The sequence below is a fragment of the Gymnogyps californianus genome, chromosome 5 (assembly GCF_018139145.2).
Source record: "Gymnogyps californianus isolate 813 chromosome 5, ASM1813914v2, whole genome shotgun sequence".
NCBI classification, from domain to species: Eukaryota; Metazoa; Chordata; class Aves; order Accipitriformes; family Cathartidae; genus Gymnogyps; species Gymnogyps californianus.
In genome coordinates this window covers 60,104,489-60,130,538 of record NC_059475.1, presented here as the reverse complement: position 1 = coordinate 60,130,538, position 26,050 = coordinate 60,104,489, and the positions used below count along the sequence as shown (strand labels likewise).

At 40.3% G+C, this 26,050-nt stretch overlaps 1 protein-coding gene across 10 annotated transcripts in view; it reads right to left on the bottom strand.

The window, feature by feature from the left end:
* Positions 1-25,836, bottom strand: part of MARK3 (microtubule affinity regulating kinase 3) — a 64,302-nt gene extending 38,466 nt beyond the window's left edge. For 6 of the 10 annotated variants that reach the window (XM_050898508.1, XM_050898501.1, XM_050898502.1 and 3 more), the window contains exons 1-3: positions 25,495-25,835; positions 12,504-12,695; positions 6,501-6,554 (exon numbers count right to left, since the gene is read on the bottom strand). In XM_050898508.1, coding sequence (XP_050754465.1) covers positions 6,501-6,554; positions 12,504-12,695; positions 25,495-25,545 — 297 coding nt within the window. In that variant the 5' untranslated portion in view covers positions 25,546-25,835. Of the gene's footprint in view, positions 1-6,500; positions 6,555-12,503; positions 12,696-25,494 lie in introns of all 10 variants that reach the window. The other 4 variants (XM_050898498.1, XM_050898500.1, XM_050898506.1 and 1 more) reach the window with 3 other exon arrangements.
* Positions 25,837-26,050: the final 214 nt, after the last annotated feature.

The following is a 26,050-nucleotide window of genomic DNA, read 5'->3' as shown; positions in this document are numbered from 1 at the left end:
GATGGGTGGTGAGGGAGTACAACTGCCCATTTCAAGCTGCAGCGTGACGTTACATCAACGGTGCTGCACCCAGAGACCACATACTGATTGTAAGGATCTTGTCCCGTTCCCCCCTCCCTGCCCCCCGCAACACCAATACCCATGTGAAGAGGGTTTTGCTTGAGTACTTATTTCCAAACAGTTCAACTTTGCCTGTCACACCGAGTAAACTCTGTCCTCCTGCAACTGGACGATAATATGGGAATGACATTTAACAAACCACAAACGAAAGCAAAGTCTATTACTGATCAGCTGTTAATTTTTTTCACCTCTGAAAACTCTTCTGCAAAAGACAATTATAAGATGCACATAAATCCATAAGCGTAGTACTAAAAACGCCACAGGTGGTGTTACTGCAATATAAAACATTGCTTTTAATGAAGTTGGTTAATAGCAGATGAAGTAAAAGTAGTCCCACTTCTTCTCCCAGAAAAGACCCAAGATAAAAAATTATTACAAAAAACCTTGAAGGGCAAATACTACTGTATTCAGAAAACCCAAAGAATTATCTTTTGAAGCAGTATGCTATATGGCAGCCAAGTGCGTAGCTGTTCTCCCTCTGCAGCTCCCCCCATGCCAGGTCAAGACTCCAGAGGGTTGACATTCTTAAGCCTTGATTATTTTCTAGCAGCATGCTTCAAAAAGCGGGAGTAATCAAGAGGTTTTATTATAAACCTAACACCAGCTTCTACAGGAACACCAGTAATGTAACAGATCATATTGAACTTAATGTAAAGAGACTGAAGCAGAATGAAAGTTCACAGCTCCACAGGAATGCAGACACGGGAGAAAAGAAAGAGTTTTGTAAATAAGAGATAACAGCATTGTTATTAACAGTAAGGAAGCAAAAAGTGCTGCTACAAGATTTGCCTCAGGTCAGATTTCAGATAAAGTGAAGACATATCATATGTCTACATGTATCACTAACGACTCAAAAATCTGTAGGTGTACTTACTCAATAAAAGCAAAAAAAGAAGTGAAACATAGGAAACAAACAGAAAACCACCAAAAAGTCAAGAAAACAAAATCCTTGTGCCTTTGTGTCTTTTAATAAAAGAAAATGCAGGGGGTGGGATTTAAATAAATAAATAGGGAAAAAAAAAAAAATCACAATTTGGAGACCAGTTGTTCTAACAGTTCTCTGCTTTCTGATGTTTCTGTAAAGGCTAAGATTTGGGGACCAATCCTCATTCCACCACCCAACAGACCTTCTCCCCCATGCTACAGCCACGGCTGTGAACGGCACACTACCTGAACACAGAGTAAAACCAAACAGTTTTCCAGATGCTTTTAATTATCTTATTATCATTATCCAGGTCTATGCCTGACACTTCGCTATATGACAAGCCGCTTAAATGCAACCAGGATTGATTGATCAAGTAAATTTTTGGCTGTGCAAAATAGAGTTTCAAAAACTACACATGCGTGTTTTCTTTTCCCCCCCGAGAGGTAAATTGCCTTTTTTAAAAAACTATGTTATTTTTGGAGCTTTTTCATATATAATTAGACAAGGTAGACTACTTCATTGTCTCTCTCTGATCATCAGAAATTTAAAAGCAGTTGAATCTATAGCTATTTTTTTCTTATTTTTCATTCAGTTCAGCTGAACTGGTGTACAATATATTCTGAATACTCCATTAATACTTTTAATCACAGTTTATATAACTGAAAGCCTCTGGTCAGCTTTTAAGGCTTTGAAGACAGTTTGCTTCACTCACTCTCAATTGATTGTTGATATCTTCCATCCCCAATACTCAGATAAAGCCTATTGGGTCAGACTCTCATCAAGGGCAACTCCACTGCTGCACAGATGAAGATCTTGGCTGTTATTCAGCCATTAGCCTATTTATCATCACCCACCAAAAAAAACCCCCCATTCATAGGATTAAGTATGGGAATATAGTCAGTTATAATTGCTGCCACCAAACAAGAACAGTCAACCAAGGGTAATATAGAATAAGACAGTAAAAATGAGGCTAGAATTCACAATATCATCATGTAAATGAATATATACATTTCTCTTTTTTTTTTTTTTTTTAAATAAAGTATACTGACTTGGCTGGAGCTAGCCTCCACTGTACACTGTACACTTTGATGGTCTAACGTGATAAAGTCAGGCCTCATACGACATTTTGGGCTGTTCTAAATATAACATTGGTCCACAAGACGACTACTCTGCATTACTAACCCGAATGAGCATGTCGAAAAGTAGCTTCTACATATGAGCCATTTGTTGAAGTGGGTGACTAGAAACAAGCTTTTTTAAAAAAAAGACTATTTTTGCCTCAGAGGAAATTAAAAATAAAAATACTTGAGAATAGGATACAACCACCACCAAATTCTTTATTATAACTTTAGTTAGATAAACGCACTTCAGATTGTGCTCCCCTGGTCAGTTTAAATGTTATGTGTGGCATTTTGACAAAGATAGCAACTTCCACAGGGGTATCTGCAAATGCTTGACATTGTCTTCATCTGTCAGAAATAGACTATAATACATAGCACAATGTAAAACATCATACAACTTTCACACAGTATACTGAAAAAAGGTTTCCCAGATTTCATTCCTCCAAAATATTATGTGCATCAACTTCTAGCAAATGAAGCAGTAATTATCATCACACAGTAAAATTCATTGCAAACAGCCAGGTATTATAAAAGCCCACACATCCGAGGTTCTCTGCCACAGGAATGCAGAAGGCGGCGTAACATCAGAAGATGTAACGTGAAGGTTCTCAATACAGAAAATAATTTTCTTAGTTTTAGGAACTTACTTGTCATAATGAGGCCATAAAGGCAGACAATCAACTGAAAACAGTGCTTATCAGTTTAATTTCTAATACCGAGATTAAAAACTACTCCCAAATTGTTGAACAGCTCATTTTCCATCAACAGGAGCTCTACAAATGCTCCTAGGCAAAGACAAACATCCTTAGTCTGCCAAACAAATGGCTTTCAGCTTTGTTGTGGTCTGGTCCTTTGACTGTAAGCCACGTTAGATACAGGGAAAGAATTACACTTAACTAATGGTGCTAGCCGACAAACTGAGTAAAAAAAAAACCCAACAAACCAGCAATGGAAGCACAGACACACACTGAGTAATAATCGTGAATCAATTTTACTTGAACTTTATTATGCTGACATGTCCGAAACAACAAGGGAGTGAGGGGGAAAGAAGGACCCACCTTTTAAGCCAACTCTCTTTGAACACAGCTAAAGACAAATTAGAAGTGTTCCTGCATTAGCTATTGCAAGAGTTTCATAACAAATTATTTCAAAAATACCAAAAAAAAGTTTGCTAAAAAGCAAGTCAGTACACTCATCAGATGCAGAGCACCAACATATCCTGGCCTCCTTCCTCCCAAAGGGGGGAAGCTTTTCATGAGATGTTGTCCCAAGCCAGGTCAAGCTTGACCTGTGTATTAGGCTCCTCCTGATAACTGCTCACTGAAATATGCCCTACATATCATCAGGAGCCTCAAAAGCAGGAAGCCTTTACACAATACAAGTTTGCCTCAGACAAACCACAACTTGAAAACAGAAAATATACTTGTCATAAACAGAAAAGCCTAGGCATTTTAAATTCTCATCCTTTTCTTGCAGTTTTTAAAATACTGATTGACCCATGGTCAGAAAGGACATGGTCCATGTTAAAATTGATGTTTAAGAACTCTAAAAAGCTTTAACAAAAAAATGGCCCAAACAAGTGGCAAAACATCTGCACATAATGAACAAAAATATTTGGCTGAGGAGCCAAGTTCTAAAAAAGGAAAATTAGAAGTGATTTAGTGCTATTACATTGGCTTGGTAAAAAAAACTTGCGTATAATGGCATTGCTAATTCAAAAGAAAAAAAAACAAACAATTTTTTTTTTTTTTTTGGTCTAGGAGGACGTGAAGTACTGTAGCATCAGCACTTGTTTCCAGTGAGACCGATATTCACTGGAACTGGGTACACAAGTACATTTGTGTAGAATAGTGATTATGACTACCACCACAGCATGGGAAAAAAGCTCTAAGAATTCCCTTTTCTTTCAAAGCAGGGAAGTACTGGTTACAGTTTCCTCTTCACTAAACAAGAGCAGCAGAGTAGTAATTAGGTCCTAAAACAACAGTTAAGAGACACTGCATGTGGCTACCACAGACTTGCTCAGCAGCAGACAAGAAACCTGACTCTTCTGAAGAGCTGCGCTGCTGAATATTGAGCTGTCAGGACTGCAGCCGCCTGTAGTTTACTGAGAGGGCATACCAAGAATTACTGCTCCAGAAAGCAAAGCAAGTCCTTAACAAGGTTAACTTCTTTCTAGCAGCTGAATTATCAGTGTGGAAGATGTAATACAAAGAAATCAGAACCGGCAGCCTTAATCACCATTTGTTTCCCCACCTAAGGATGACTAGGGTATGCAGCTACACTGCAGCTGAGACACTATATACCACACCCTCTTCTCGGCACAGCCCTTCCCTCCCCACCATACCTCAAATATTTTATCGCTCTCTCCAGAAGTGCAAGATCAGAAGCACTTCCCTCTTAGCTTCCCCTGCATCTATAGGTCGCGTGCGCAGTTGGCTTCAAATGCACTGAGGCTATGGCACTGCTGACAGTACTGGGGGAAAAGGGGCAAGGGTTTGCAAAAAAGCCTTGATCAAGCAAAATTGTAAGTAATGGGTTGTGCATTCACTCTGCTTACTATGACAAGCAGGCATTTAATTTTAAGAAAATTACTTTCAATTTTTGAACTGAGAACACCGACATATCTTGCTAAATTTTTTCTGTGCCTATGTAACAAATGAGCTTAGAGAGGAGAGCACATTAGCAATCTCACTCCCCAAATTTGATGTGATTTCTACCCTGCTATTTTGTACTGTTCTTCCAGACTCCCATTTAAGAAACCCAGTGGCAGACAAGACCAATCTACAAATCATACTTTATAATCTCATTTTATAAATTGTAAATAAAAATGAAATTACAACGGAGAGACAAGTGGCCACTGAGCAGGGTGAAACCCAGGAACCAAAGGGCCAGCAAGCACGTTTCCAGCTTGTGGCCTTGCCAACTGAACACCTGTGACTTGTAAAAGGTTTGCTTTGTACCTGAATATGAGCTCAAGCTAGCATTACAGCCCAATCTCAAGATAACACCATCTGAAGGACTAAGATTTTACATTTTTGTCTGAAAACATGGCCTCTTACTTTTCTCTGACCATTCTTCCCATGCCCTGATCCCTCCCCTTCAAATCACACAGTTTTTATTTCTCTTCCAAGTGCTTCAAGCATTTAACAATTTTTTCAGGTATTCCAAGTTGCACAGATCTGCCACACAAATCAACTTTATCTAATCCATCATATTACCTAATTTGCATTTCATTTCCTTGCTGCTTACCCAGAAACTACCAATAACCTCAAGGATTAAGCTGAAAAAAATTCTGACAAAACTGGAACCACATTATCTCCTTTTACCCAGTCTACAGAGTCAGTAGGAAGTTGCTACCTGCTCAGACAATGGAGCCTTTCTTCTATAGGTTATTCTTTGCCTCTCAACCAAATCATACAATTTCAGAACTTGTGTGTTTCTCAAATTTATTTTTGCACCATTAATTTTAATGAAAACATCTTGTCATGTGATCTTTTTAGTATTTGCATAAAATCCAAATGTGTTTATTCTCCAGTTTACTCTGGTTATGCTATTTCATTTAGTTTGCTGTTAAGTTCTGGGTATTCTCTTGTTCAAACAGAAATATTGCAAGGGGCTTTTTTATCAAAGTACTCAAAAGTAAATAAAAAGCCTTTGACTGCAGCACTTAAAAGGACAGAGTTAGAAAAGTCCCAGGTAAAAGTGACATTTAAATGTACTTCCTGCAAGCACTCCAAAGCAGACTGGCTTGCTTGATGAAAGAGTAGGATTTATCACTACTTACTAAAATAGATAAGGCGATACAACTGTAACAGCACATTAAACATTTGAGGCTAGAGGGAAGAAACCAGAATAGCCATGCCCCAATTTGTTCCATAAAACTGCATCACCTTTCCTGCTGCAAACTACATAAAAGGCACAGATACTGCTTGGCCTTCAGTCCAGAGGCAGTATTTTCAAGGCCAGTTTAAGAGGACAGAACATAAGCTTTGTATTTCTAAGTTCAACAAAGTGACCAGCATGAAGGAGACATGGGGGCATGACACTAAACGATGAACGTCCTATCTACAGAGTTAGCTATGCTTGGGAGTCAAAGGAAGTGGCTAACACCACTGTTTTCTCAGTTTACAGCTCTGTACGAGTTCATCTTGAACAACTGCAGGGTTGTCAAAAACATCTGTTACAAAACTAGTTATTAAATACAGCAGTCAGATGTGTGCAAGGTATGCAATGCTTCAGATTCTCTAGCACAGACATTCAGGGTTAATAGAAGAAGGTGGTGAAACGAAACAAGTTACAATACAGCTGAAAGATTAAATGTAAAAACCTACCTTTTGTAGACTAGTTGGGTTCAGTTGTGTTTTGTCAATTATTTTTATGGCAACCTAAAGGAAGAGTTCATAATCAGTATTTTCCATATGAACAATGCAGCTTTATTACAAGATGGTCAAATCCAGTAACAGAAATGGAAAACATGAGAATTACACAAAAAACACTCAAGTTTCTTCAGCAAATTATGTACTTTTATTTAAACTAAAAACATTTGGAATTAATGGCTAAAGTGTAATTTACCTCTACTGCAACAAGCTAAACAGGACAGTGGAAAAAAACCCTAGTATTTTAAGCATATTAAGACAAGAAGCCCACTTAGTCTTTTGCTTGACATTAAGACCATCACACTTATTACAGTGGAAGCTCCAGCACCAGACAGTGCCCCAACAGAGAGCAGTGTGCCTACAGATAATATTTACACAGTATAATTACACAACAGATTACACAGTACTGACTGGGCATTGGCAGTTTGTGAAAATGCTTCTAAAAGCAGAGATTTCAGAGCAAATTGAAAGTAATTACACAGAGATTTTGGAAGAACTAAGTTCACTTTTGGAAATTCACTGAGTATTTGTATCAATTTGCTCCCTGACAGATATGAAAAGAAGTATCACTTCTGCATCAACAAAAACCCATTGGCTGTAGTACAACAATTCAGGCAAGTTCATGCCTTTACTGGTTCTCATCTTTTCAGTAAATACTGCACAGAAACACTAAAGAACAAAGTAAAAATTTCACAAAATAATCAAGACAAATTCAGTACCATGGTAACTAGTCAGAACCTGAAGATTTGAGGCAATGAATAGGCAGAGGTGAGCTTCAGTGCAATGCAATTTGGATACAGGATGAGTTAGAACAGGAAACAGGAATCTTTCTAGAATTACACGCCAATTGGTATTTTTCCTTTCTAAATTAGAGACTAAACATACCAGAAGAAACTCTACAGAAGCCAAGGAGATCGTGCCTCTAAAAGAGGCAAGATGCTGCAACTCAGCTGATTATAATACCTCACTGGTGCAAAGCAAGGGCTTTCAATTCCCCTTGAATATTTGGCTCAAACAGTAGATACTGCTCCTTCCCATGCCACAGCTCCCGTTTCCCTGCATTGCTTTGTGTTGTCTTTGTCATCTTATTAACTTGGGGTTGGCAACATATGGAATAAAGAATATCTTACATCAAAGCAAATTTATATCCCTACATTCAACTGCAAAAACACACGGATGGATCATCATGATGGAGAGGGAAAGAGGGGAACACAGTGTTCAACACTTGGGTGTATCACAGAATTATATGATGGATGTAGTGTTTTCTGAAACTGAGATTCAAGATTTATTTTGAGCCCTTCTAGATGTAAGATACGATGAGATGTCACCAAGCAGCCATCTAAGAATACTTTTGCTTTGGGGAGCATTTTCTTCTAAGGTATGCTACTGAAATTAAAGATCACTATTTCCCGAGGCAAAATTCCATGGCAATACCTTGAGAAATCACTTCAAAAATACAAACAAGAGATAAACACATTAAGCAATAGGTATTTTTATATTAGCAGCTGTGCACGAAACCAAGAAAGATTTTTATCTCTACCTTTACGCCTGTTGAACTATTGCCATGAAGGTAAAGTTATTAACTTCCTGCAATCTCTTATAAATCCATGCTGGATGTAGAGTGACCACTGCCTTTGTCAACAGCAGATAATGTTATTTGAAAGTCACTTGGTGTCCCAAGACCACCCATGCCACAGAAGATGGCTGTTTGCTTGATACGCGCATTCCACTCAGAAATAAGTTGCATTTGTGTTCTGAGCTGTACCATTCCGGCCAATCTTTGAAAGATGTGAACTTGTTTCAACCTACAAAGTCTTAAGGTATTGGGTTTCTGCAAAACACAGCTCACCTCTCACACTGTGCATTGGTGCCAGATGATCAGAGGGGTCTGACACTGGCAAACCAATTCAGCCCTGGAGATACAGGGAAGGTACACACCTCAGTTTTCTGAAAGGCAGACTCACTGGCCTGTTCAGTGCACTAATTATAGCCTTAAAGGCAGGATGAATTTAGAGAATTCCTATCCATGTGAACACTGAGAGTACAATGTGTTAACACTGACTTTGAGAGCCTGAACCCATCATCAGAACAGGGAGCAATTTCAGGTGCCTTGATAAGGTCTCCACATCACAGGCAAAGGGAGCCTGCCCTCAAGAATAGTTCTGAGGAGCCTGAGAAAGAAAATCCTCCATTTTTACTAAGCACAGTTAATAAAGCATGAAACTGCCTTCCAAAGCAGAAACTTTTCTCTCTTCACACAAAGTGAATCTGGAACAGTTTCAAGTATCGTGTGCTACGGCTGATGTTGGAGGAATGCAAGTCCACCTACACCGTTACACCGCTGCATCAGCCATGATATTCGTTAGTAGAATTAAAATTAACTTTGCTTTCACCATTCACAATAACATGACTTAAAACATTCCTCCTACATGACTTGAATGAGGGAGTTAAAGCAATCAGAAGTTGAAACACTGAGCAAATGGGCCAAACTGCTACCATTCAGGGTGTTCTCTCCCTCTTAAATTTCACTTTTTCCAAGGGAAGAACAGAAAGAAGATGACAATAGATTCCCTGGAGTCAGACTTGGATCCTGAAGGAATCCTGTCTCACTAGGAAACCTCAGCTTCCTGGCTATTAACTGAACACATGCCTTTAACCAACAGAAGGATCCATATATTTTTGGCTGTGATTCCAACCACCTCAGTAACAGCAAAACGTAGTTTTATCTTTTAGATTAATTTTGGCAAGTATGGAAAACTTGTCAGAGGAAATAACCTTTGATAAATTACAACAGAAAATACATGGCTTAAAGTCAAAGAATTAACAAAAGCAGATTTACAATGAAGATTCTTGGTTTCAAAAGGGCAGACAGACTACAAATAATACTCTCCTGACAGAGGATCTCGAAGGAGTGTGCTTCCAAACACCAACTCTAGTGCAGTGAAGCTAACCCTCCCTCCATACCTCTGCAGTGAGCAGAAGGCCACACACTCCTTGGCAGGATAATTCAACCTCCTCAAGTTAGGCTGATGTTCTGATCACCCCCGAAGGGCTAAATTTGAGGCTGGGCTCTCATCATACATCCTGCAGACACATTAAAGATGGAAATGAAAAGAAGTCCTGGAACCTACTCCAGTTGGAAACATGAAAGCTGTATCTCAAGCAACAGGAAAATTCATAGGGAATGACTCCAGATGTAAAAAGATGAGCAACTACCCTAGAAGAATGCTTGAACAAACATACCCTCCTCCCAAGAAGTGACAGAAAAGTGCTGATCTGCTGCATGACTTAAAAGTTAATCAGTGCAGAGATATAAAGAAGGAATTGCCATAAAGTGAAACTGAACCAGACACTTAAAAGAACATTAAGAATAGCCACACAGATAACAAGGAGAAGATAAGTAGGGTTCAAATACAGCAAGGATTCATCAGAGATGAAAACTCATTTAAATGTGACTCCCACAACTAAGCATTTTATTTTAGGTTTTGGTACATAAGATGGAAAAAAGAACAGGAACAAAGACAGGACAGCCAGCAGGAATGAGTGTGTAAAGCAGGAAATCACAAATTCAGGAAGATGAGTGCCGTCTGGCTGAGGCCAGACTGAGAACATTATCCTAGGATTCTTAAGAGTGGCAGGTTTAAAGAAAAAAAAAAAAAAAAAGAAAAAAGCATTCTTGTAGCACAGATTTCTAACATCAATCATGAACAAAATGGCAGCACAGGTTTAGAAATTACCAGACTTAACTGTTTGTTAACTTTTTTTCTAGTAGAGCCATTTACTACAAAATTCTTGAGCTCGAAACTTGCAGGGAAAAAACAGGGAAACAGACAGAAGAGTTAAATGCAACATATTTTCCTACAGTTAATTGTGCCCTATGGAGACACAAGATATGACTATCTGGACTATTGTGAAGCCTCATCTAGGAGGATGCACGGAAATTATTGAACCAGATAAGCTGAAATGTGCACAGAGCTTTTTTAATTTAAAAAAAATGGCTAAAGAGATATCAGGTTGGAAATAAATGAGTACAAGTTTTTCAAGGACAAGACTTGGGACCAATCTTGTTTAATATCTGTATCAGTGGCCTTGGCACTGGAAGTCAAACCATAACGATTAAGTCTGTTGAAGGAGTTAAGAGGCACCATCAAATACAATGGAAAACTGATATAAACAACCTTGGAGATGAGTTAGCAAAGAACGTAAGATTCAACGAAGTACAAGGTGGTGTTGCTGATCACCCCCCCCCCCAAAAAAAAAAAAAAAAAAAAAAAAAATCAATGTGACAGCCATGAAAAAGGTTAGCACAATCTAAAGACTGATCAGATAAATACTTCTGTAAGGGCAAGGGTAAATTAATGACACTGGGGAAATTGTTATCCAGAATATTGTGAACAATTCTGGTCACACACATCTAAAATGTAATTATTATTCATGTTGTACAGTTCACCTAGCAAGAAGAGAAACTTTTACTCATCTCTCTTACAAAGCAAAAAAAAAGTTTAAAATACCTTCAAGATATTCCTATAAAACTAGCTTAATCATTCCCCTCAAAAGAGGGCCGCTCATTCTAGGTAACCAGGACCAATGGCCACATCCATTTATGCTCTGAATTGACTGAATGACATCTATTCCATGAGAGTTAAAGAAACTTAGTACTTAAATCTTTCCAAATTTGGCCAAAGATTTTACACTGTCACTTTGCGGAAATTTCAAACAAAAATAATGAACCAGATGTCAACACACAGTTATGTGCAAGTAAAAGAGAATGTACTTCAATTTTTGCGAAGCAGTGTGTGACACAATACCTATCTCCAACTCCTATGCCTATAATAACAGCAAAGAAATACTAACCAAGTACTTGCATTTCCTGTGTTAAGTATCAGTAAAAAGAGGAGGGAACTTAAGTGGAAAGCAATTAACCAAAAACTTTGTCTACAAATGAACACCAGAAGACAACTGCTGATCACTGGAACCATTAGCTTACCAAAAAAAAAAAAAAATCCCTCCCAACAATTCCTGCAAAATGATGTCCCCTCTGTTCCTCCTAGTGCTACTGAACTCCATATTAGCTCAGAAAAAAGAAATTCCCTTAAAGTGCTGCAGTCAGTGTGCCACACACACTTAAAAGTCCTTGCTGGTATCAGCAAACATTCACTTCATTAGACAGGTTTGGCAAGAAAAGGTCAACAAGGTGTTTCTCCCTCTTTCAGTACATAGAGTTGCTATTAATAAAACAGCACCAAGAAACACCTTCTTGTAACAAGCAAACAGGACTATAGCTCACCAAATCAGAATCATCATTAAGTGCAAGTTATTAATTACATTGCAATGGCATGCAGAAACTAATTATGGACCCGAGTTAGACACTATGAAGAGATACAAGAGAAAGCTTGTCTACACCACACAACACTGAGCAAGACACACAAACCGGCTCTGAACAAACTGGAGTGTCTTCCCAAGGCTGCCCAGCACTGCATACACTAGCAGAACTCCTGGGAGATACATTGCTTTGGCAAGAAAATACTGCGTTTGGGCTACTCAGACCATAACCAAGAAGATGTATCAGTTCTCATTCCTGACTTCCCCTCCAATACAGCCCTGCACTGTGCAGTATAAAGACACCAAAAGATAGTCTTTCCAGCAAGCTTATTTAATTGCTATATATTGAGCCCTTTTTCGGGAATGGAGGTTTTAGCAGACAATTCTAGTAGCAAACTTGAACACAATTCAGTTGGACAGGGACTTGTCAAAAATGCAAATTTAAGAGACAATTTTCAAGAGAAATTGTTTTGTAATCATTACTAAAGAAATAGTTCTCCATTTCTATTTTTTTCTACATCAGTGGCAATTTCTCTAGTAAAATGTGCTAAATGTTCACAGGCTTAGATGATGCTATTCTAAGAGAACCTTCACACCTACTGCAATTCACTACTGTTTACGCCCATACCACTTTACCTCTCTGCCAGTTAGGATGTGCCTTGCCAGTTTTACTTTTGCAAAATTCCCCTTTCCAATCGTTTTAAGGAGTCTGTAATTTCCAATATGTGGCTGCTCATCTGCGCAGGAAGCTATAGAGTTCCTGCAGCGAGCTCCAGAGCGCCCAGTTCGAGAGGAAACTTCCTGCCGTCCGTCTCCATGGGATGTGTGCTGCAATAAAAACATACACAGATAAGGCTGAGAAATAAAGACAAAACACATCAATGATGAGAAGCATACAACATTCAAAATCATTAGCAACTCAAACTTCAAATTCACGCTGAACTTTGCCCTGATGGGGGCAATAAAGAGGTTCCCAGTTCATAACACAATATCCTTTTATCATCTGGTAAAGACCAAGTGGAACATCACCTGAACTGCACCAATAGTTGAGCGTTTTTAAGTAACTTACATGGACTGCCGAATCAGTTATGGAACATGGAGGTGTTTGATATTACTTCCCATTTGCATTACTGTGCCTAATTAGAGCAGGAAAGCCTTTGGAAAGGAGACAAACAAAGCTTTTCCAAAAGCACACACAGTAAAATGTTCACCCTTATTGGACACTTTAACACTACTGATAAAATAATAAAAGGCTTTTTTTTCCTCTTGTACTCGACTTCTGTTCCTACAAAACCTCATGACTGAAAATACCCAGGATGGCCTGGAGAACAAGGGAAGAAATCTTACCTAACGTGTAGAAACCTCGGATATTAATAGGCTGAGCACCACTTACAGAGATCTAAGATACTGTCTGCAATCTGTTAAGTTCCTTTCACTCAGCTTCCCTGAACAGCTATTAATTGTAAAAATGAATGGGTATATATCATACCCATAATAGTCTTTATTCATTAGATCACATGGTTAAGATAACAGTAAAGTATTTTTTCACTTCCTGACAGCCTGTTTATGAAAGAGCAGGTCCCTTCATGTTCTCAACTCATGGCTGAGGTCTATACACCAACTTCACTAGTTAAAGTATTAGTCAGAAATGCTCCGTAGTCTGCAAATGTGGAACAAACGTCTGGCTACACAGAAGATGACATGCTAAATTCACAGTCATCCCAGAAATCCCAGATCTTGCTCTTCTACTGCTACTACTCTTGCTGAAACCCAGCAGGGACAACCAGGAATCTGGCATACAGCAACACTCAGTCTGAAAATCACTGTAGCATAAGGATGTGAGATCATAATTCAAGAGCTAACAACCATGCTACAAGCACAAATGAACAAATCCATGCTTGCATGACACTTTGCAAGTTTCACACTCCATTTAATAACCTGATGTAACCTTGTGACCATATACTCTGGCATCTTAAGTTCCTTGGTTTGTTAATTTGAGTGCAACAGCTGTGATGAAATTATTTTTAAAAACACATTCATTTCATTTAAGAAATACTACTGACAGAAGTCTATGGCAACTCTTGGAAAATTGTTTCAATAGTTACTATTTAAAAAAAACCACGCACACTGTGGTGCATGTAATGTTTTAGTATCAATCCGATTTTAGCTTCTCCTTACTGCCTGGCTACTGCATTGTCACCAGATCTGTACTTCCCATATACGTACTTAATTACTATAATCACATTACTCCTTCACTTAATAAGTTATATATATTGAGCTCCCTAAACAGGCTGCTGTAAGAATGATTAAAGACAAAGAAACATTTCTTATAGTTCTTTTCAGAACCCCCTCCTATTTTTCCAACATCTTTTTGTGGGGCTCATGCTAGAACTGGACATGCCATATCAACAGTAGGTGCAGCAGGACTAAACACAGAGACTGCATCTTCTGTTCAACACTCCACTGATTTTACATGGACAGAACTAGCCTTCTTGGCAGAAGACCATCTGTATCTGACCACCCAGCACTGACCCTAACTCTTTTTAAGAATTACTGCTTCCCATTCCCTTACCACACATAATGACTTTCATTCCTGGTTCCTTACATGCATGATCTCACATTTGGCTGAAGTGAAATGCAGTTTCCTTACATGCAGGTTATTACGTGTTCCCGATGACTGGCCCATCCTGCCCTATTTAATATTCTAGCAATCTTTATCCTAGTTTTCAGGAGCAGCAGTATACACTTCTTCCAAACCACTAACTGGCACAGGAACAAGAAGCACACCCGTAACAAGATCCAGTAAAAATTCAATGCTTGATAACAATTCATTGTTCTCAATAATATCTCGAGACCTGTAACAACTGCATAAGTGTTTATCAATCAATAATTCTCAAGGAGAGGAAGGACAAGAGCAGTCGCCCAGCTGAAGGAACTACTAAAGCCAGTGAAATCCTGTATCAACAATTTCACTATTTTGCATGCCCTTAATGCCAAGCTGGTGCTGGTTGTTAAGGCCATCTTATTTACCCCTGTATGTACTGGCACAGCAATGCCAATTCTCTGTACTTCCCTAAACTTTGACTTCTAACAAACCTTGCAGCACACAATGCAGAGAACTTCTGTCAGCTCCTTTGGTACCTTCTAGTGTCAAATTATTCAGACCAGCTAGAAAAAAGCAGCAATTGCTGATGCTAGATGTTAACATCCTCCTACATTGCTACCCCCAGTGATCAGGGACCGGGATGTTCTGTACAGGGCCACGAGGATATTTCTTGCATACGTTAGAGTAAGGCTCACTTTTAGTTCAAGTACAGCATCCCAGGCATACAGCTGTACTATTTACATTGCACCACACTGAGGTGATAACCTACCTCGGAAAAAGAAGTATATCAGGACTATTTAGACTACAGCCCTTTCACACCTGGGCACGTGGCACAGGCACACAAGCTGGCTTCAGCAAGAGCCAGCCTGCCTCCAAGCAGGGCTTATTAGCGTACGCTCTCCAGCAGACAGGTTCAACAAGTAGGTTGCTTTTGAACCACACAGCTGACTCCGAAAACAGAGCATCTGTATCTGTGCTGTCTTGTGCTTGAACTAATAACTGTGTTAAACCAGAGCTAGCTTATGAGGCAGCTGAGATGTAGGCATCAGGTACCATGTATTCCCGAACCAGAGAACCTGTGTACAGGTTATTCAGAACTGATCTTACTCATATCCTACTTTATATAAACAATATTAGGTAAAAGAAAGATTCTGTTATACTAACAAATTCTATTCCACATAGTAAACCACCCCAGTTAATATAACTTGAGAGTTTCACCGTCCTCTGTTGAGGAATGACTTCTTGTGTCCTATCATTTTTTTCATGCTTTCTAGCTTTGCACTTAAAGGGAGGAATTAACAGCTGTGAACTTATTTGGACTAGCGTTGATAAATTTAACACAATCTCCTTGTACGGAGGTTTGCATTTCCACCCTAACCCAGATTATTTCTTTTCAAGAATATGACCTTTTTCAGCTGTGGTTTTTGAACATCAAGCCGTGTGTTCCTAGGCAGTTCAGTTATCTCCAACTGACTTGCTCATAGCTGCGTTTCGCTCTGTAGAAATCTGTCCATTTGCAACCGTATCTAATTTGAACTTTATTTCACTTCACATAAGTAAATCTATCACCAAGTCCTTCCTCTGTCAAATACAAGATTATAATATTGAGCTTTCTAAAAACTGCAGAAAACAGCTTCCCAGTTTCAACATGGATTTTCTTTTGCTTATGGAAATGAAGGAAGAAGAGGGCTTGGTAGTATACAGTACTAAAAGGCATAAACTCAAAACTGAGTAGAATTGTTTCTCCCACCCAAGTCATTTTCAAGAAGCCATGATAGACAGATGGGAAGTTAAATGGTGTAGGCAAAAAGCAAAAATATAGATGGTCCAGGAAAAGTTCAAGTCAGACACTGGCTTGTACAGCATTTGGCTGTACTCAGCTACTTCCCAGGGTAGTTTCCTCAGCAAGCAGATTAACAGCTCCAATCTCAGCTTGGGGAAATAGTAATAGCATCCTCTGCTCTCTAAATTGAGATGCAGGTCATTTGTCTTTTCCCAAGCAGACCCTCAACTCTGCAGATTTTGCCTCCCTCAACCCCTGACCCCCAAAGATTCTGTTCAATTTCAGGCTTCTTTCCCAGGTCCACATTTATATGGCTTCAATAAGAAAGGGAACATTTGTATTAAAACCATAAGATTTAAAACAAGCATGTGTTTATTTGTAGTAAGTTTCCATACGTTGTGGTAGGTGAGCTGTATCTCCTGGACATGTGTTCTGTGTAAGGGTAACACTTGTTCATGACACTCACCATGGCTGAGGGATTCCCAAAATACCTGTCTTCACACAAAGACAGACCATTACACAGCACATGGGGAACTGAAGCAAGGAGACTGGGTACTTTGTGCGGCTTCAGGCTAGCCAGTCTCACCATCTCTCTTAAAAGAAAAGTCTCCTGAAATCCACTCATGACAAGAAAGCACTTTCTTCCATATCTTGGCATGCATCAGGTTCCATTTAAAAATGTTTTAAATACTTTAAAGGGGTTTTTTTTGCACATAGTAGAAGGGTTCCCGAAAAAACTATGCATTTTCAAGCCAACAAGACAACCTCTCAAAAAAAAAAAAGCATTCTCCTCCTCCTCCCCCCAGCCCCACCCTGGTATTACTCAACACAGAAGGAAATGGGGTAAAACATCTCCATTTGTGAGAGACCTCACTGCAAGGAAGGGACTGAGCCTAAGACCAACTATATTTGGAACACAACGCAAAACCCACCTTTTCACAAAAGCCTTCCCCCAATGATGAGCCGACATCCTTTCAGAGCCAGATAATGATTAGCATGAAGAGAAAGAAAAAGAAAAGAAAAGGAAGTAAAAAGCAAATGAAGTATGAAGGTGCTGATAACTGAAATCTTTCTGGTGGATGTTAGCTTTATCCAGTATCTGTATGATTAGAGATATCTTAACATTCAGAGCATTAGAAACACAAAGGGCAGAGGATGACTAGTATCCAAGTTCTTATACTGCTTAAGAAGATGCCAACAGCTGAGAAAAACCTGGAAGAGACAGAATCTGATATCCATTCGAAGAGCTGAAAAACATTAAGAAATTAGAATGCCCAAGACCTGCAAAAATCCATGTTTATTTACAGTAAATAGAAAGCTTTCTTTCTAAAACAGGGAGGACAAATGGTATCAACATTTTTTTTAAAGCACTTATTTTATACAATAGTGAAAACTACCTTCTCAGCCAAATGAACTAATAAAATGTAATCTTACAAAAGTCTCTAGGAATGCTTATTACCTTAGCTGTTACCTCATCTTTGTATGAAATACCACGAAGTGATATTATAGAATTTCTTGGAAAGCTGTCAGACCAGTAACAATCATGATAGCCTCATTCGATTCAGCATTTTTAATTATAATAAGAAAAAATTGTACTTAAAGCCTATCCCTTACAATGTTAATAATCTAAACATTCAAGGACACGATGAACATTTGAGACACTAAATTGCTTCATTACCCTAACTTGGGCACACAGCATATAAATACATGGTAATTTCTGGCTGAGCACTCCCCACCAGCACTCTTATTTATAGAAAAACTTATCAGGAAACATATCATAGGTTTTTAAAACACAAAAATATTTTAAATGAAACATGTGAAGACAAATTTCACTGCAGCCCTTCCTAACAATGTGCTGTATTTTATTTCCCATTTATCATTAACATCTTTAAGAACATACAGACTGCTGAGTACTACTCAGTGTAAGAGAAAAAAGGTTAGCCCTAAGGATATTCACAGAGATAGCGTCTTATTGCGCAGATATATCCGTGAAACAGCACAGCAGGGCATCCTGCGACTGCTGACGAAGGAATTCTACTGGAAAGTCAAAACACAGACTTACATTTCTGGCAACCACCAAGAGGTGTCACAGCAAACACTCAACCACAATTGTCTATATACCAGTTACTGCTCTGGGAATCCCAAAGTCATCATATATTATAAAATATTACATTATTTTCCTATACTATAAAATAGGCAGACATCAAGTGAAGATGTCCTGTACTTGTCCTCATTTCACTTCCCTCCTACCACTGACCAGGGCACAAATCAGGACGCGGAGCAAGGTGGATTTTGTCAGACCCAGTATGCCTGTGCTGATGTTTGCATAACCAATTCTTTGGTTCCAGCACATACAATTAAAAGGCAGTTTTTAGACTAGCTTGCTACATAATCAATCTTAAGGATGAACAGTCATGGCTTCCATCTCATGAAATTTTAAACGCTGTCCTACAAAGGAAAATGCTATCCAACATAGCACTAAAGTTATCAATCCATGAAGGCAGATTTATTCACTGAAGTGTGCTACAGCCCTACCATTATGGATGCTGCAATTGAGTGGAACAACTGAGAGGGTCAGAACTCAGCAAGGGAGACAAACAGACCTTCCAGAAATACATTATAGGTGGTAAAAAAGATAAAACCCTAATTTGGATGCTTCCGTTGTCAAAAGGTGAAGAATTCACTGCGCAATTCTCAGCCTACCATAGTACTCATTCATTTAACTGGTATGACACTTCATGAAAATGAGTGGCTAGTTTAATTAGGTCATATTTGTCAAACAACCAGTTTAAAGGGAGAACCGGAAGAGTAAATACAGCCTTTAGCACACACAGGCTATACCTTTTGACACACATTCCTAATTCCCCCTAACCTCAGCAGGGAGGGTGAAATAAAGGAAAAACAGGAGTAACAGTCAGGACAAGGCAGCTACAGCTCAAACCAAGCACAGCAATGCAACTCCCTACGCTGGGCAGCCTAATAGAGGCGGACCGTATGGACTGACATACAGGAGACTTTCACTTGGCAGAGGGAGCATTGCTACCCAAAGCAACACCTGCAAGCTCACAATTCTGGCCACAGACCAGCAGTGGGAAGAGCTAGTGACAACTGCACCATTGCCCTGAAGATCAGAGTGGGAGAGCGCCGATAGCAAAGCACTAACAGCCTTCAGCAAAGGAAAGATGCTCCCCTTTGCAGACATACAGGGTCTGGCTCAGGAGTCCTTTGCATGTATAACCACTACAGCCTCTGCCGATGTATTTGACATCATTTGGTTCATACTCTATACAGCATACGAAAGAGAGTGAACCTGTAATGCCATGATTAGCACTGAACAACACAACAGCAAAGAAATCCTGCTTATATAATCAAAAAGATAAGTCTGGTGCTGGTTAGAAAAGCTTTTTAAAAGCTCTTTTGTTGCTTCACATTATCAAGATCTGACATTCATCATATCTTTCCAGCCAAAGTTTCTTTACTGCTGATTAAAATGGATATTTATTGACATCAGCCTGGGGAATAATAGCTGAAGAGTCAACCATATTCTATTCTTCATCAACAATACTGCCAACTAAGTTGTTTCCAGAATCATCACTGTCAGTAATTACATGCTAAACAAAAAAACCCCTCACAGTTGGTTTTCAAAGACCACATTGAGCTTGCAGATAGAAAACTTTGTTTAGGCTTTAACCCTGCAGGAACAAATTTTATTTGAAAGTTAATTTTTGTTTATATGTATATATACACACACAGAGCTCAACAAGTTGCTGCCTTACGGGCCAAGAATTCTTCCTAACCAAGGGTTTCATCCAGGAGACTGACTGGAGTATTATCACAGGTGTACTCAGTACCTTTCAGGTTTATGTTTTAAGAGCAGTAAGCATCTATTCATCATACATTCTAAAGATTTTTAGTGGCAGATGATCTCCACACTAAGCAGAGCCAACCTTGATATGCCATGAGCCTAAAAAAAAAAAGTGACCTCCATTTTTGACCTGGCTGACATCCATGAGGCAGCATTACTTGACTGAAGAAGAAGAGGAAGTTGCAGACACATGCTACTTATATATCATATGAAAGGGAGATGTGGAGAGACAAATGCCTCCACTCTTAGAATTCCTTTGACTTGAGTCACCTGAGACGTGCAGTCAACAGGAATTGTCCGCTTACATCAACAGGAATATTTGACTAGAATAAAAATGGAGAATTGAGCAGGTAAGGATATTAGGTAAGTGGGTAAGAAAGCCTAGGAAGAAGTCTATGAAGTTTAGTGTACTAAACCCCATACTTCCTCTTATTTTCTTTCAATAATTTCTGTAGTTGTGTTCTGTTTTTCAGACTGCTACTTCTAAGGCCACAATTTAAGTCATGTTCAGTGGTGCTAATAAAATACACGAACTAAGTCTGACTTTTTAACAACTTCTGAAGTAAGGTCCTGCAGCTTAGTTTTTCTGAGTTACTGAAATAATGTAAAAAAGGAAAAAAAGAAGTTTGTTTCCAGGAGCAGAACACCACAATTTGTGAAAGGTGCACCACTGCAGTCATATATCTCTGTTTGTAGTTGTGGCACAACTCAAGTTATCTTAGCCCTAGGGTGCTGTGCTATGACTGGCTTAAATCAAACCAAAACAAAAATAGTGAGAAGCATTTCTAGCCTTCCCCACCTGAACTGGGCATTCCCATCCTCTCCTCTGTGTCAGTATTTGCAGCCACAAACAATGGCAATAAACCCACTTTTCTTAAGGGTTCATTTCAGCCAGATCAGAGAGCTGACGAGACTCTTCATACAGCCCTGCAGTAATTAGCGCCGGCATAAACCACAGGCGGGAAGAAGCAGCCTCCTATCAGTTCGAGCTGACAGTGAAACCAAATGATTAAACAGCACAGCACAGGCTGTTCAGCAGAGCTGAAGAATGAAACTTCTCACTTCAAAATGTGAAAATACTAGCAGTCGGTGACTCGCAATGTCACACAACCCAATCAGGTATTTTTTGAGTACAAACACAATACTGGACCTATCAGGCATCCCAGGCAGTAAGAAATGCACAAAAAGCATTTTCCTGCTCTGTGAAAATTTGGAATTAAAAGATACATCCCAGATGAATTCCTAAAACATACTTTATTTCTAGTTATTTTGCCACCTTCACCTAATTTAATTCAAACCAGAACATTTATGACAACCGGCGAAAAATATGGAAGAACGTAGATGGTCCCTGTAGAAGAAAATCTACCAGAACTCTTGGCCACAGGCACACTTCCCTCCTCAGCCCCTTTAAAAAAAAAAAACCAACAAAAAACCCCAAAAAACCAACAGGATTTCACACTATGGAAGAAAGCATTCTGATTACAGATCTATTTGTAATAGGAGAAGACTGATAAATAATATATAGAATAATGCGAGCTTGCATATTGTCTGCAAATGCTCTAATGCATTTCATAGCTATTGGTAATAAACCAAGACGTACCGCACTAACCTTCACAGTATCTTAAAAGTAAATTTTTGAACCTAACTCTGCCTTTATTAAATCTTTTCAAATAAAAAAAAATTAAATGAGACACTTTTGCTGCACGGAATCCTTTTGTATAGGCTTGTACAAGCACAGTTGCCATCACACTGGCATTTTTCAATAGCAAATTTTTCACATTAGGCACAGTCATGGAGACAAAAGTATATATTAGTCTCGCTTTTCCTCAAATTACTTGAATTTTTAATTCAGATTGGCTTGCAGTACCAACACATTCAAAACAGTTACCTTTTTTCCCCCAAACAACACAGCTGTGCAATGAACACAGAGGTTCAAATTAAACTGTTTAGTCTAAGATTTTTCTTTTCTATTTCATGCTCTTAAAAAAAAAAATCTACCAACCTCCATACTACCTGTATTTCCTTGTTTCTATCTACAGTTCGCTATCATCTTCCCACTCTTTGGGAATTTTTTTTAATGAGTATTTGTCCTACTCCCCACAGTCTTGTTCCTTCTGTTCCTATTTCTTTGTCACTGGTTGTCCTCCATCCTGCCATATGCATGTTCCTCTGTGTCTCCTCTTATCTTTTGTTTTCCACCATCTATCTTCCTTTCCCATTATATTTCCACACTCTTTCCTCCTCCATTTTCTCTCCCTTCCTCCCCATCCCTAGTAGAACAGGTTTACTCATTCTTCTGTCACCTAAAGGTCTTTCTTCCATGTCTACCTTGTCTCCCAGTTTTGGATGAAGGAGGTCTCCGCTGCCTCTGTTGCTTTTTCTCATGCAGGACATAATTCTCAAGAAGACAGAAAAGATCCGATCCTCTCATTCACTTCTGTACCCTAAGCAGCTGGCAGCCACTGCTGCACAAGCCACAGCCAGAGAGGAGCTGCTCTACCTTTGCAGTGAGAAGCCAGCTCATCGCAGGCCAGCAGCCAGCTTCCAACTGCCCAAGTGTGAAGTTCCTATGATCACAGATCATCTGGGATGCCTTTCCTCTCAAAACCAGGTGACTCTGAGCCAAATTCTTTAATCTAAAAGGCACTAAAGGCTTGATAGCTGTGAGTGGCTTTTGGGGAAAGTCACTGTGACAGTATTTCCACTTCAGCATTACATGTCTCGGTAAGAAGTGGTATACACTGCCTTAAAAAAAAAAAAAAAAAAAAAAAAAATCAAGTACCAACAATTAGACCTTGTCTATTCAACAGGAGTTGCCAACTGCTGAACGTGGTTAACTGCAAGCACAGACAACGATAATTTACGCTCACCGTCATTCTGGAGGCTAACTTCATTTTCAAAACTGCAAGTATAGGCATGGATAAGCTATGATCAGCATGCTTCAACCAGATTCAACAGCAGCCAAGCCTTTGTCAGCAGTGGTAACCTTCCAAGCAGAGAGAAGGCATTAAGGGGGTCCACAACCATGGCCCAAAGGCTAACTTAATACCTTGGTACCTCTTAAGCCTCTTCCCACCTGAGCTTCAAAGAGTCCTACGAATATTAACTAATTAGACTTCTCTTATGTGAAAGAGAATCAAGGGCTCAATTTACCTGCCAACACATCACACCCAGCTTTAGGGTGGAAGAACAGTTAGTTGAAGTATCAAAATCGTCACATGTGGTATTAAAGAAGAGACCTGGCATTCACAACTGTAGGGATAAGTCAGACAGATTAAATGTCAGATTTAAATTTAGTTTTAAGCAAGGCTGAACAGAATGCATTTTGGTGAATTTCTAGATAGCTGATGGCCAGAACATCAAAGACAGCTTCTTGAGGGATACAGTATTGTACTGGGGGGTTGGTTCAATGGATTTGGCGAGTACTCGGATTAATCGCTATCTGTCAGTATCACTACCTACAGGTATTTCTGTGGTCACCAGCCCAGATTACAGCAGTTGAGAAATACGCCTTAACCTAAACCTAAGGCAATTCATCTGCAAGCAAGACAATCCATCTATGTTAAACTATGAAGATTACTAAAGAGAAGTGTTAGATCAATATTTTGAAGTGAGAACAAGGTGCCTTAAGTGGAAGACATGTAAAAATCTAACTTCAAGTGCTAGAACACACAGCCTGTGAATAATGTATTTCCTCGAGCACATACTAAGTCTTTCCATCGTTAAGTTATCCATAGTAGAGTCTGAATTAATTACATTAGAGAACCTGATCTGAACACTTCCCAAAATGATTTGCTGGGTGGCCTCCACACATATACGTGGATCTTGCAAACCTCAGTCAGGTTTGCTTATAGACTAAAACAATTACCCAAATAAACTTTGTATAGTATTTTGTAGAGTATGCTACAACTTCAACTCTCCCCATGGCATAGGAAGGGCCACATAATATTTTAATTATTTTCTTCCACAAGGCAGGAAGCTCATTGAGATTTTACAACCAAATATGCTTAGCTGGCTTTTTGCTCAATACAGCCCTTAGCCTGCAGGTTGCATCTAGTGCTAAAACAAATAAAGATCACAGAAGTTAGAAGTGCCTATTATGTCAATAAAATCTAAATCCCTAGTAATGCAGTAATTGTTCCATGCAGCATGTTTTCTAACGCTTTGTCTGGTCTTGTTTTAAACAATGGGGCTACCATCACTTTTCTTGGACTATTTATGGTCTGGAACAATCCAACAGTTTTTCCTGATCTTTAACCAAAGTTTCCACTTTTTACACCAGTCCAAAACATAAGCAGTCCTTGCAAAAAAAGCCTCCTCTGTCAAGCTTAGCATCTGTCTTTTAGAGATTATTAGATAGCCTTTACAGAAAGCTGGATATAAAGTTCGCTGATCAACTCATTTTAGACTACAGTGAGTGACAACTCCCTTCTGTTTATCATTTAGGGACGTGTCAGAACCTATGCAGAAAAATGGTTAGACAGGATACATGGGGATCAAGTAAGTTTTAACTTAAAAGAAATACATTTCCTATCTGCAGAAAGGGAGTCTCCTACTGAGCCTCGTTTGTGGCTATCTACTCATGCAGTAGGACTACTTTTTTTTTTCTTTCTTCCTTTAGCATACAACCTGTGCAATCGTTAATATAGTGTTTGACTCAATCTTGTAAATACAATGTCAATTCCTAAACCCCGGGTTTGTTAAGGGAAAAAAAAGGGGGGGGGGGGGGAGGAGGAACATGCTCCCTTATCTGCAAGATAATTCTAATAAAGAAACCCTTTTAATGTCATCTGAACAGGTGACTAGTCTAACAGCGTCATTATCATCGAGAACCCTGCAAATTAAGCAGGGAAGAGGCCTATTATCTAGGTCACCTAGCCCACCCCTACTAAAGCTGAATTATTCCCATCTGTTTACCAGAGGTTTATTCGGCTGCTTTTAGCAGTAAGTTTGCATATTAGGAGAAGACAGCAACCCACCAGGACCCCCCTCCCCACTGCGGATCTTCTCTTCCCCGTTACCAACATAACAAACCCGATCCTCTCGCCACCGAGAGATACTTGAATGAAGCGTTAGAGAGGGGACACCGGGCTTGGGGGAGGGATGCCCGCAAATGCTACTAAATAGGCGAACCGTGCTGTGGGCGAGTTAAAAAAGAATTACTTTAAAATAAATCGTTAATTTGGGAACTGTACAAGCGGCAAGGGGTTAATGACAGCCCTCCGCAGGGCGATGCCCCCCCTCCCCCCCCCGGCTGGCCGGGGCCCGGTGCCCCCGGGCCGCGCCCCGGACCGGCGCCCCCAAAGCCGGCGGCGCCGGCGGGGTGGGGGGGGGTGTGCGCGGGCCGATCCCCCCCGCGGCCGGCGGTACTCACGTTCTCGGTGTCGCGCTCGTTCACCGTGGGCAATGGAGTCCGAGTGGACATTTTACTTCACTCGGGCGGCCGCGCTGCCCGCGACGGCGGCGCGCACACACACACACACGGGCCCCCGGGCCGGGCTGTGCGTCTGCTCCGAGATGGTGGTCGCAGGGAGCCACCATGAAGGACGAGGTGGCTGGCGGGGGGCGGCGTCGCGTCGGTGCCCCCCACCCTCCGGCGGCGCCCCACGCCCGAGCTAGATCCCCCTCAGGGAGCGGAGCGGCCTCGCCCCCTCCGAGTCCTCCGGGCTCATCCTACAGCCAGGCCGGGGTCCGCGGGGGTCAGCAGCGGGGAGGGGGGCGCCTCATCAAGCGGGGAGGGATGGAGCCGGGGGAAGGGAGGCGGCGAGGGAGCGGCACCGGGGGGGGGGGGGGGGGGGAAACGCGGGGGGGGGGGGGGGGGACGCAGGGCGGGTGGGCGGGGAGGAGGAGGAGGCAGCGGGGCGCCGCGCAGCCCGGCTCCTCTTGCCGGCGCCTCTCCGCTGCAGCCGGGGCACGGCGGCTAGCGCAGG